Genomic DNA, 13724 nt, shown 5'->3' with positions numbered 1-13724 from the left:
GAACTTTTATGATCTCATTGCTAACTTGTTTGTAACCAAAGTGTATATTCAGAGGCTTTCTTAGCCCTCAGCAAGTCTTATTGTGAACTCGGCTCTAGTTAATGTATCTTCTCTTTATACAGGAAAAGTGTTTGTTCCCAAACACATGCCCATAGAAAACGAACCAGAAGACAAGGTGACCCTGGAGCCAGAGATGGAAGAAGCTCTTGCTAGTGCCACCGATACCGAACTCAGTGACATTGCAGGTATCAGTCATACAATATATTTATTGCTCTTAGCTAAGCTAATTCCAGTGATATGTGGCTTATTAAAATGCTTATGACCTCTTATAGAAATATAACATTTGACGACAGATAAGAAACACTTGACCCACCATGTCCACCCATTCTCCTACCTGCTGTAAAGCCCTGTTTGATGCTGTACTCTCATATTTAGGACATCCTTATGTCTATCCCAAGCATTTTTTTAATTCCCTTACTGTATTAGCCCCTACCACTTCTGTTGGAAGGCTTTGCCAAGGATCCAACACCCTTTCCATGAAGTATTTCCTCACATTTCCCTTAAGCTTTCCGTCCTCCCACTTCAGAACAATTTTCAGTACAGTGAGCTTATATAGTGATATCCATGATTTTGTTTTTATTTTGTTACGTGACATACTGTGCTATACATTTAGCGAGTAGATGAGCTTTTCAGATATTACAAGTCACTGTATGTATGTCCCTACACCTCAAGCATGAATCAGTGACTTGTAAGGTCCTTGGGGATGGCATTCAGTCTGCATGTACAGTGCTATGTCTAGTCTAGATTTGTTTAAGACCACTTTAAATGTAGCTGCAAGATGAGCTCATACATATGGCTGGAATTTAACTCACACAGTGTACTTTTGTGTAAGCCCCATTGATTTTGTTACTATTGCCGGCACCAAAAACATAGATTGTAAGCTCCACGGGGCAGGGACTATGTCTGCAAAAATGGCTCTGTAAAGCGCTACGTATAACTAATATTATTACAGTATTATTATTAATGCAGCTTACAGAATAAGCCCACATATTTCAAAGTCTTTCCTTTACAAAATGGTAGCCATATATAAAAGAATATTAATAAAGGGAAAACAATTGCGTGCTTTCAATTAGATTTTTATGCTTTGAGAAATAAGTACTCTACTTTTCCCCAGGACATCGCAGAGCTATCAATATATTACCCTTATTGTTCAAATGAGTAATAGTATCAACTTTATTTCATCTACTGTAGTGCTTTTCTTCCCATGGGGCTCAAAGCGCTTCCCAATTACAGTATAGCGCGCGGTATGCACCACATAGGAATTATTACAGGCACAGGCCCCTGCCCAGATGAGCTTACAATCTATGTTTTTGGTGCCTGAGGCACAGGGAGATAAAGTGACTTGCCCAAGGTCACAAGGAGCCGACACCAGGAATTTAACCAGGTTCCCCTGCTTCACACTCAGTGTCATTATTTACAGTCAGTGTCTTTCCTCACTGAGCCGCTCCTTCTCACATTGTCTTGTTACCTGTGCATTGTCCCAATTCTTGCTATATTGAATAAGCCTTTCATTTTTCAGCTTTGAATTACTAATGGTTTTACGTGATCTGTTTTAGCCGTCCTCGGAGTGCATCATTGTGCTAGCAGATCCCCGGGAAAGGATGGAAACAGATATGAAACTGAAAAGGCGAATCTCAGAAGTAAGAGCGCATACTTCCTTCTGCGTCCATCAGAGAGAGATATTAACAGAAAGTGATAGGGGAAAGTTAACCGGCTCCCTCACTGCTCCCTCACTGCTCCCTCACGGCTCCCTCACGGCTCCCTCACTGCTCCCTCACTGCTCCCTCACTGCTCACTTACTGCTCCCTCACTGCCACTGCTCCCTCACTGCTCCCTCACTGCTCCCGTACTGCTCCCTCACTGCTCCCCCACGGCTCCCTCACGGCTCCCTCACTGCCACTGCTCCCTCACTGCCACTGCTCCCTCACTGCTCCCTCACTGCCACTGCTCCCTCACTGCTCCCTCACTGCCACTGCTCCCTCACTGTTCCCTCACTGCCACTGCTCCCTCACTGCTCCCTCACGGCTCCCTCTCGGCTCCATTCTATTACAGCCTGATAAGCAACGGGACCCTCCAACATTTAACACAAACAAATAGGCGCCACAACTGCTGTGCGGAGGAACTTCCAAGCAATTCCTATGCAAGTCCCCTAACCTGTGCAGCTAAAGACATTGTTTAATAAGTAGAGCTGGCCTTACAGGATCCATGTCGTGTATCTGTTAAATAGGCCCAGGGGGAGAGTATGGTTAAATGTACACAATTTAACCATTCCCATGATTGAAATATAATAATATTTAATGGTAGTGCTAGGACCTGCAGATTGGGCATGCTGTGAAGAGGCTGCAGGATTATAACCTTTTGGGCAAAGGGTTTAACTAAATGACCCTTACTCATGAGCAGATAAGCACTGAAGTATTGTACTATATGTTGTGTCATTTGTATGTTGCGCTGGGCCTTTCTGTTTTTCTTTATAATACTGTTTAATGTATCAAATCAAATAATAATCAGCTCATAGCCTTTTTGTCCGGAAGTGTTTTCTGAATCCGGTCCCCCCTGGAAAACTAGTGGAAGATTCTCCCTGCTATAGCATCAAATCCTGCAACAGTTTGTATCACATGAGTAATTGATATTGTTTAGTAGTACAGCAGGGCCCCGCTTCTTGGTGCTCCGCTTTTCGCCGATCCGCTGGTACGGCGGCACCGAGAAGGGGGCCGCCATGTTGGTTCCTAAGTTGGGCGGGTGTGCCCGGCGTGCATGCGCAGACCGCAGTTTGCGCACGCAGAGCATAGGTCGCATATGCACAGAACGGCAAAATGCTGGTTTGCGCATGCGCAGAACTGAAAATCGCCGGATCCGCTTTCTGCCGATTTTCACTCTACGGCGGGCCTCTGGAACAGAACCTGCCATATACCCGGGGCCCTCCTGTATTGCAAAATGCATCCATTTTACAGAAAGCTTAGCACGGCATATTACACAAAAACAAACGTAGGAGACTGTCCCTTGGCCTGGTCTCTATGAGGGCCAGATGTACACTGTAAAATGAACTATTCGCATGCCATTATCTTCCGTTACCTTGTGGGATTGTCATGAAAATGTTACATGTAACAGATCAGTATTTGTAGCATTGGCCTCGTTTAAAAGCATCAATTGCACTAACACTGGCAGGTTTATATTCAGGGTCAGGTTTAGATGTTAACACTACTTCCCGCTTGTTTGTTTTCTTCACATGTGAATCTGGCTGTAATACAGCTTAAGAAGGGATAGGTTTCTTTGTAATCAATGTGGAAAATAAATGGATCCTCCTAGAATGCCCATAGCCAGTTTTAGTATGTATATCTTTATTTATATAGCGTCATCCATGAACACAGCGCTTTATAGCAGTAATACACGTCACACTCACATTCAAAAGGTATCTAAAACCTGCTGACACACAAATGTACTTTTCCACCCCTGACCTTACACCTGCTACACAGACCAACGTTTCTGAATGTCTCTCTGCAATATCATCCTGGATGGCCCTCCGCCGGCTTAAACTTAACATGGCAAAAACGGAGCTCCTTGTAGTTCCTCCCAAACCTGGCCCTACTACCTCCTTCCACATTACTGTTGGAAGTACTATCATTCACCCAGTAGCCCAAGCACGCTGCCTAGGGGTCACACTCGACTCATCCCTCACATTCAAAAGGTAGCTAAAACTTGTCGCCTTTTCCTCCCCAATATTACAAAGATACGCCCTTTCCTCTGTTACTCGACTGCTAAAACTCTGACACAGACCCTAAATATATATATATAGCTGCACTGCTCACAGGGGTGGGCTGGCCAGGGTGTCGAGGGGGACATTGCCCCCGGAACGGTCAGAATTGAAGACTTCGGGCCGGGCTATGTACATTAATGGCGCTATATAAATAAAGACATACATACATGTGGAAACCAGTTCCAACTTTGGATATTGTATGTATGTATCGTATGTCTTTATTTATATAGCACAATTAATATACATAGCGCTTCACAGCAGTAAAGCACGTGACAATCATGTAAATAGCAAATAATACATCCTGCACATAAATCCTTGCTCTCCTCCTCTGTCACCGGCCCGAAGTCTTCAAATTCTGACCGTTCCGGGGGGCAATGCCCCCCTCGTCGCCCTGGCCAGCCCACCCCTGTGAGCACTGCAGCTGTAAAGAAGACGTGCGCAGACTCCAGGTCTTACATGCAAAAGCGTTACATGTCAAACCCAACACAGCTATAAGGTCTTTTTCGGAGCGAACTATAAAATAGCTGGAAACTTTCGGGTCCAACAGTCACTCTATTAAACACTCATTTATTAATTGTACCAGATGAAATATGGAAGGTTTTATATTGCAACACATAATATATTGGATCTATCATCTTGATATGGGAATCTTCATAATTTTGAAATATACCCTTGGTTTTTAAGTTATACTGATAAAGTTAGCTTAAGACAGTTTGTTAGAACATTTGTTTAAGTAACGATGAAGACGTTGATGGTTTATTGCAATCTGTAACATACTTAATGCATACAATGTTTGATGTCACGCAGATGTTGTCATAGCTGAAAAGGTGAAACCGGTGTTTGAGGATGTACCTAACCCCACCAATGTGGAAGAGAGTTTGCAAAGGACAAAAGCCAATGATCCTTTTCTTGTGGACGTCAACTTAAACAACATCAAGGTAACATCCTGCATCTGTGGAAAGCACAGTGTCACAATGTCGTTCCCGTTATCACAAGAGAGGAGTCAGAACACCAAGGGCCATTAACCTAACCTAAAGTAAGTTAAGTAACCTGGTTACCATCAAGCCTTATGTGCATATTCAAAGGTCAAGAACGTAATGTCAAGTCAGGTTTTCTCATGAAAACAGCATTGTCTTAAAACTATAAAGGGCATTATTTATAATGTTATGCAAAAGAGAGGGTCCCCCTAACACCTCTTATCCACAAAGGTCCGTTAAGGTTAACCCATTGACGTAACGTTACATTTGCTACATGCCTAAACTTGGCATTACTCACACCCGGACCTTTAAATTGGGCTTTTACTGGGTCTGGGTGGTTGCAACACCACAGTTAGGTAGGATTTAATTAACATAGCGTTATTTTGCTGTCTTTTCCTCGCCTTTTTTTTTTACCTTTAGTTAAACACCTACTTCAGGGTCAGGATGGGAGTAAGGCTGAGACACACTTAAAGGGGTTCCCTGCAATTTTCAGGTGCAAGATACAGAAGAATTTACAATGCATCTGATCTTAGACGCGCTATTAGAGAGGGTTGGGGTTCCTTACAATGCATCTGATATCAGACGCACTATTAGAGAGGGTTGGGGTTCCTTACAATGCATCTGATATCAGAAGCGCTATTAGAGAGGGTTGAGGTTCCTTACAATGCATCAGATCTCAGACGCGCTATTAGAGAGGGTTCGGGTTTCTCATAATTTCACAATATAAATCATAGGGTTCCGTAACCATAAAAAAGGTTAACAAACAGTGCTCTAAGCTCTTGGCTATAGGAGTTTATACCACCTCCGATCTGGAACATTGTATTGATGAAAAACAAGACTGGGTCAATTAAGCCAGGTGGCTTCTTCAAAAATACTGGACTCAATGGTGAAAGGTACGTCAGGTCACTAAGTCCAGGGAGGAAAATATATACATATTTTCATGTCCATACATGACACATACATGTCCAGTATTACAGTACCTCTCATTTTTTACTGGACAGAGTGTCCAAATACAGGACAGTCTGGTTGAATACCGGACACTGGGCAACCCTATCAATTACAGACGCAAATGTTGATACATCCAATTTATATTTTTCCAAGCAACTCCTCCCCTAAATAGCACATAGACTACTTCCCAAATCATTCACTGAAACAAGAGGAACAACGTTTATACATTGATGCCGCGTTAATGTCACAAAGCCCATTTATGTCCCGATACGTTCACCCCCCCTTATGCTTTATTTCATAGCGGACAATCTCCTGCCAATTTCTAAGGAGAGAACTGTCAAGAAGTGAGACAATGCGAAATCAAGAAGCGATGACATTTTAAAAAGCAAATACGTTTGTGTAAAAAAAAAAAAAAAAAACCTTGAATCTTGTTATTTTATGATTTTTGAATAAATACTTTGTATGCGTTTTTTCCTCCAAACTTTAGAACATCACAATCCCAACACTCAAGGAGTTTGCAAAGGCTTTGGAGACGAACACCCACGTGAAGCAGTTCAGCCTCGCAGCCACACGTAGCGATGACCCAGTTGCCTTTGTAAGTAAAGTTCCTCTGAGCATCATAAGTAAGGCCTCGGATAAAGCAGGCGCGCACGATGCAGTGCACGGCGTCGCGCCTGCCGCAGAGGCGATCCGCGGGATGTGGAGGAGGAGACGTGATGGGGAGCTGTGTCGGAGACGTGCCCATGATATCACGTGAGCGGTTCGCCATCGTTGACTGAACCACGCACGCGAAATATCGGCCCCGCCGTCGCGCTCAATCGCGTGGGCTCTATGGCCATCCATTGATGTACGGCCTTTTGTTTGTGGTGCACGCCATCGCGCGGACTTGACGCGACCTAATAGGACACTGGTAAAGTGTGAATTGGGCAGATTTCTATTCAACTTCTCTTCACCATAAATCAAATGTTTGAGCAAATAATATAGGTATTTATTGTAGGGCCTGTTTCTATGCATCTCATATTAGTGTGCGCGCTTGCAGAATAAAGGTTTTCATGTAACTATAACTAAGGCCTTCCAATTGGTGCTTTGCATTTTGCGGTTGATTGTGATTTGACATAACTCTCCCTCTAAAGGCTTTTGCGAACATGTTGAAAGTGAACAAATCATTGAGAAGTCTTAACGTAGAGACCAATTTCATAACTGGGACTGGAATTCGGTCACTCGTTGAAGCCTTGAAGGAGAATAGGACCCTGACAGAGATTAAGATTGCTAACCAGGTAAGCGTGCACCAATTCCTGCAGCATTGCCTCGGCTGGGTCACTGCCATGTGGTATAAGATAAATTCCCATGTCCATTTACGTTTCAACAGAGACAGCAGCTGGGAACTGCCGTAGAGATGGAAATTGCTCAGATGCTCGAAGAGAACGCAGCGATTCTTAAATTTGGATATCAGTTTACACAGCAAGGTCCACGAACCAGGGTCGTCACAGCCACTACGAAGAATAATGACTTAGGTGAGATACGCGTCATTATTAAAATATGACGTTTTATTTGTAATTTCCATTTGATGTCACCTCATACCATAGGATGAAAGATGCAGCCAGGACCGGTGTAAGCACCGTAGGCAAACCTTCAGCCTTGCTCCCCTGCCACCCCCATTGAATTTTTAGTTTTTTTTTAATGTTATACCCCCTTTTTCTCTTTCCCAACCCTCCCCTCATCATTTTCTCTCTCCTATCATGAGACAGATGCAATATGGCCAAACACGTGAGGTTTAGGAGGTGGCAAGGGACAGAAATCCATTTGTCACTCAAATTGAGGGGCACGCCGGTCAAAATTAGTATTATGACCCCTCTCCCCACATTCTTTCTCCTTCCCGCCACGTTCTCTCTATTCTTTCCCCCATCCGCACTCCCCCCTGTAATAAAAATGGCAGGGGATATTAAGTATTTTAATCAATCTGGGGTTAATGTGGCTACAGTTTGACTTAAACATACAAATACATTATTATTATGACAGGTCAAGAACCTTTATGTGTCTGTGCTTGTCTACAAAGAGGGCTTCATTGGTAGGGCTGTCACTGATGGCCCACTAAAAGTGCAAAGTTTGGAAGGCTATAGATGGTAGCCAGATCTCTGGCTGTCAGTCTCAAAGAAAACCGAAACATTCTTGAAATATCTCGTGTGTTACAGAGAGAGGTGACAAACAGGGTACCACTTAGCTAGAGGGTTTTATTAAAAATGAGGCTATCATGTGATAAAATCTATTCTGAAAAATAATGTTTAGATATTTGTAATTGTTTCTAGGAGACAGATGCAATACGGCCAAACACTTGAGCTTTAGGAGGTGGCAAAGGACACATATCCATTTAATACTCAAATTTAGGGGCACGACAGTCAAAATGTGTATTACATTCAACAAACTCACCTGAACCTTTGATATGACTCACATGTGTCTAAGTATTATGGCCATAAAGTTATGAGGCCTTTTCTATATTGAGCCGACTTTTAAACGTCACAAAGAAGAGGTTTTTTTATTCTAAGTCATAAAACTGTCAGCCAGAGCTGGTTTAAGACAGGGGTGGGCTTGTGTTGTTTCAATGGGGAAACAATAATACATAAATCTTACCAAGGTAATCTGAAAATCAGAATTCAACAAGAGGTGTTTAATTACCAGTAATTCAATCAGGTCCAATGAGGGACTTTAGTTTTCATTTAGGATCCAGCCTGATAGCTCCCTCTGCTGGTAGCTAGCTGAAACGTAGATAATTTCCGAGCACAGGTTGCAAGCTATGGCAAATTCAATATCCCCAGATATGTTATAATTATCAGTCATTAAACCTGTCGTTGAATATGGTCCTTTGACCATAATTGTCGAACTTTACCTGACATCATACTTAACCATATAAAGAGTGCAGGAGAAACCATGATTTACTTAATCACCCATTTGATCTCCACGTGTCTCACGTACTTTGATGTCCTTCTAATATAAAAATAACAACAGGAGATCTGACCCTGGGATCCGAACTGGGTTTACCTGCATCAAAAGCAGCATTGTTACCACTAAGATCCTCATTCAACCCCGTATTCTTCTCTAGCAGCCTTGCAACGGAGCCTGACACACTTGAATAGATACTGATAGGCTTTGGAATGCATTCAAGGCCCAACTATCAGTGTCAGGGTTAAAAGTATGTACTGTCCAAAAAAAGCTGAATCTCATTTCTTTTTTTTGTTAGTTCGTCAAAAGCGAGTTGAAATTGAACATCAGTAGAGTAATGTGAAGACAACTATGAAACCTCTACAGCTGCCATGCATTGTGGGAAGAGAAAAAGGCAGATACCTGTTGTACAAAGTATGCAGGTCTTTCAAAAATATACTACAAATGCGGTGTTACTGAATCTTTTTGGTATTTTCCAAAGACTTTACCCACGGACACACTATGGGCGAATCTCTAAGGAAAATATTTATTTTAAACCTGCATTTGTACATGTCACCGTCATCTGCTCATTGATAATGAACTCTATAAGAAATACAGGTACCATTTTTTTTTTTGTGATGTCAAATGCATGAGCTTTTCGTAAAGATTGGTGGGACATGCATTATTTCTTCTGTACCGTGTACTGATGGGAACGTGGTCAAGTGTAAGATACTGAAATGTGATCACGCTTCATTTTGTAATGGGATAAAACTTGCATCGTTAGACCTTGTGACGTCTGAACTTAAAACCCACTTTGTTCATTTTGCATGTGGTTTGAAAACAGTTATATCCGTGTCAAAAACGTAAGATACTTCGCCATACCACATGTGATGAAGGGACATCTGCCGTCTTGAAAGTTTATGCACTAGAAAACCTCGTACGATTGATACATCCATTTAAAAGTATTACTGCCTACGAAGTTACTCTTAATCTTTCTGGGACCAATGCGGATGCCAGTGCTATTCAATGAAGGTAGCAAAAAGTTCATATGCACACTGCGGTAACGGTGAGGACCCTACTACTGTGAGCTGGCACTTATTGTTACACCAAACGGGTTTATTACATGAGATTCCACACGCAAAAAGAATACCTTCTTTGGCTAATTATTGCTCTGCCTTCCTCTTTGTTAGAAATAACATGCACAGGGCAGCCTGACTGATGTGTCTAAGACAGTGGTTTCCAACCTTTTTTTGGTCAAGCAACCCTATAATTATATTGTGAAATTCTACTGAACCCCAACCCTCTCTAATAGCGCGTCTGAGATCAGATGTATTGTAAGGAACCCCAACCCTCTCTAATAGCGTGTCTGAGATCAGATACATTGTAAGGAACTCCAACCCTCTCTAATAGCGCGTCTGAAATCAGATGCATTTTAAGGAACCCCAACCCTCTCTAATAGCGCGTCTGAGATCAGATGCATTGTAAGGAACCACATCCCACTGTAATAGTGAGTCTGAGATCAGATGCATTGCTACTTTTTCTGTATTAGGTACAATTTTCAAATTACCTGAAAATTGCAGGGAACCCTTTTGGTATGCCTGGGGAACCCAAGGGTTCCTAGGAACCCTTGTTAAAAAACACTGATCTAAGAAGTCAGGAATGTGTCATTATTACCGTACAATATGAAAAGAATTTGAATGAGAAAATTTGGGATTTAGCACCAGTGTATATGACTAACACAAGAGATGTTTCGAAGCACGCAAAGTAAATGTGCCCAAGTATTGCACCCTTTTTATTAAGCTGCTGACATTAAGGGGCCTAATCTGTAGCCACTGAAGCGACCGATCAAGCCATTTGCGGCCAAATTTACCCTACTTCAATTGGGAATTTCTGCTATAAAGCGCCGCATCGGCGGATACAGAATAAGACCCTAAGCCCATATTTATCAACTGGTCCATCACTGGACGGCTTCTGGTCCATCACTGTACGGCTTCTGGTCCATCACTGGATGGCTTCTGGTCCATCACTGGATGGCTTCTGGTCCATCTCTGGACGGCTTCTGGTCCATCTCTGGACGGCTTCTGGTCCATCTCTGGACGGCTTCTGGTCCATCTCTGGACGGCTTCTGGTCTTATCACTTGAATGGGCTGTGGAGGTATCTTCTGATACCAGAAGGTGTCCTAAAGAATAGCAACATTTAGTAAATATTGGCCTTAATGACCACAGCATTTTAATGTCATTTATCTCTTTATACTTTTGGAAGTGACCCAAACACACACGTCTGCTAGTAACAATACAGTACGTAGTAAAACTAATGCCAGCTTAAGGTTTGTCGTTTCCCAACATAATAGCTCATAGTATGAGGTGTGTGCATTTTTACTCATGCCGTTTGGAACTACTTTTACAGTTAAAGGACATTTGCAGGTGCTGCCAATCTAAGATTTCTTTCTAAAACTTCAAATGGGGCAGAAAGGAGACCCCACCAGTGCTGCAGCGAACTTAAAGCATGGTGATGGTAATTAGTACCAGTGTAATGGTTTACACGTTTAACCCAATTGCTGCACTTGTAATGCTGCAGTTTTCTTGTATACATAATGTAAATAATATGTGGCTGTTTAATCGGAGTTGTATACTTTTTTTTTCTGCATCATTAAACATAGGACCAGTGCACATCCTGAGACTCAACACTACGTCAACACCGGCGTCTTTAAGCAGAAGTAAACCCTTTCCTACTGCTTCATGCTGAGGCTCAGATCCACAACGCTCAGTGAGATCAGGGCTCACATGTGGACGTTACCTGAAACAGAAACTACCTAAAACAGAAACTGATGTTCTGTTCCCTAAGTCAGCATAATATCCTCAGAGCTAATTATATACAAAGACAGCGTCCAAACTTCATCTCTTTAGCATAGGCCAGGAGTGGCCAGCTCCCGTCCTCAATGGCCACCAACAGGCCAGGTTTTCAGGATATCCCAGCTTTAGCACAGGTGGCTCAATCAGTGGCTCAGTCAAAGACTGATTGAGCCACATGTGCTGAAGCTGGGATATCCTGAAAACCTGAGCTGTTGGTGGCCCTTGAGGACTGGAGCTAGCCACCCCTAGCATAGGCTTAACATCACGTTGTTGTAGCATATAACGGGACATTAAGTACTTCCTATTGTTACTCTGATCCAGACCCTGAAATAGGTCTTCAGCTCAAATCGAGACAGAGGATAAACAAGGGAAATAACGCTATGTTAGTTAAATCATAGCTAGCTGCGGTTATAGGTTTGAAGCAGGGGGGCTCTGGAGCTGAACCCCATTCTTTCAACTCAGGGGTCCCCCTGCTTTCCAAGATACATACTAGCAGTGTCGGTATCTCTCTGCAGGTTTAAAAGTCCCAGTCAAGTGGGCCAATAGGAAGCCGCAAGGGAAGACATCATGGCTTCCTATTGGCCAGCGTGATGCGGGCCCATTTAAACACCACCATTTCGATAGCCTCACACAGCCCAGCCGGAACTGCTACCTCCACAGAGATACCGGCTCCCCCTACAGAGGTAGGTATCTCAGGCAGCAGAGGGTAATGTAATGAGAACGCCTGGAATGCATGAAACAGTTTACAGGACAGAACATGACTTAAAATGACGCCATTGTTCATGTTAATATTGCGTTAAAGCCGCAATACGGGTTTACATTTGTATTTTTTTAATTACAGGATTGAAGCAGGGGGTCTTCAGAGAGGAACGGTGTTCATTTAAGATCCGAGGACCCCCTGATTCCAGAGAAATGTACCTCCCTAGCGGTGCCGGTATATCTGCAGTCAGAGAAACGGTGTGCCTAACAAAATGGCGAAGTTTAAATCTCCCACGCCACGCGGGCCAATAGGGAGCGGTGACGTCATCTGGGGCGGCTTCCTATTGGCTCGCGGGACCGGGACATGTTAACTGAAAAGAGATACCGGCATCCCCTGTGGAGGTATGTATCTCATGGAGCAGGGGACCCCTGGAGCGGAGATAAATGCAGTTCATCTCCAGAGACCCCCTGCTTCAATCCTGTAATAATAATAATAATAATAAATAATTTTAAAAGCAATTAAAACCGTATTGCTGCTTTAAGTGACTCTGTGGATGTTGGCCAAAGTTATTTATACTTGAATTGTTAACTCGTATCTGAATCAAGGCTCTTAGAATTGTGAATTATTTTTTTTAAATCAGGATAGATATGTTGTCAGAAATGTAAGCATTTAATGCGACGTCGTGATCACCTAATCAGTGAATAAACACATGGATGGCAGCACTTTGCCCTTGTTAATTTAGTAAAACAGGCATCAAATAAGATGGGGAAATTCTGTATGCAGGGTACCAATTTTAATTCTTCAGTTTATGTTGTGATTAACATTTTCCAACCAATAAAATATGGTATGATTACTCAATCAGTGGCTCGTTCTTAATGACTGAGCCACATGTGCTGAACAGGGATAGCCTTCAAACCTGACCTGTTGGTGGTCCCTGAGGACTGGAGTTGACCAGTCCTGGTGTAAACCATGGTGTGAAATATTATGGCTGTGTTCTTAAATACAATGCATTGTTCACAAGAGAGAATTGCAGAAGAATATTAATGCATTGTACCATTTAATGCTTTTTTATTGTAGAAGAAATGTTCGGTAATATGTTAATTCCAAATGTCATGACCCCTTTGTAAATAAACATTACATTGTGTTTGGGTTTCGCTTGGTTAATACGGACCTTTGTAAGACTGGACAGCTTCATTAAATGACCCATCTAGTGGGTCAGCTGAATTTCTCGGGGGGCCTCTGAACGGGGAAGTGTTTGTTAATCAAGTGTTTTCTTTCCCCTTATCCCACCCTGTCCTTATCAGAGACCCAATACAGATAAGGGGATGTGGGGAGGGGGGACTCTGGCTCTACAAGCGCTCGCTGATCACACAGTGACATCACACAGAAGGGAGCAGCCAGAGGGAGTCTAACCCCTCAAGAGTTTAAAAAATACTTTTGGGTAAAAAAGGCACGAATCGCACTGATGAGACCCCATCAGCGTGTCACTGGAATTGGTACACTTTGGTCCTTGCAG

The 13724-nt window shown here is 42.8% G+C and overlaps 1 protein-coding gene across 6 annotated transcripts in view; it reads left to right on the top strand.

The window, feature by feature from the left end:
* Window positions 1-13356, top strand: part of LOC142468959 (tropomodulin-2-like) — a 44418-nt gene extending 31062 nt beyond the window's left edge. For all 6 annotated transcript variants that reach the window (XM_075575687.1, XM_075575688.1, XM_075575689.1 and 3 more), the window contains 7 exons: window positions 123-245; window positions 1617-1700; window positions 4622-4752; window positions 6227-6334; window positions 6873-7016; window positions 7109-7253; window positions 8975-13356. In XM_075575687.1, coding sequence (XP_075431802.1) covers window positions 123-245; window positions 1617-1700; window positions 4622-4752; window positions 6227-6334; window positions 6873-7016; window positions 7109-7253; window positions 8975-9009 — 770 coding nt within the window. In that variant the 3' untranslated portion in view covers window positions 9010-13356. The remainder of the gene's footprint in view (window positions 1-122; window positions 246-1616; window positions 1701-4621; window positions 4753-6226; window positions 6335-6872; window positions 7017-7108; window positions 7254-8974) is intronic.
* The last annotated feature ends 368 nt before the right edge of the window (window positions 13357-13724 follow it).

The sequence above is a fragment of the Ascaphus truei genome, chromosome 18 (assembly GCF_040206685.1).
Source record: "Ascaphus truei isolate aAscTru1 chromosome 18, aAscTru1.hap1, whole genome shotgun sequence".
Lineage (NCBI taxonomy): Eukaryota > Metazoa > Chordata > Amphibia > Anura > Ascaphidae > Ascaphus > Ascaphus truei.
Note: the sequence above shows the minus strand (reverse complement) of the source record. Positions and strands in the feature narration are given on the sequence as shown.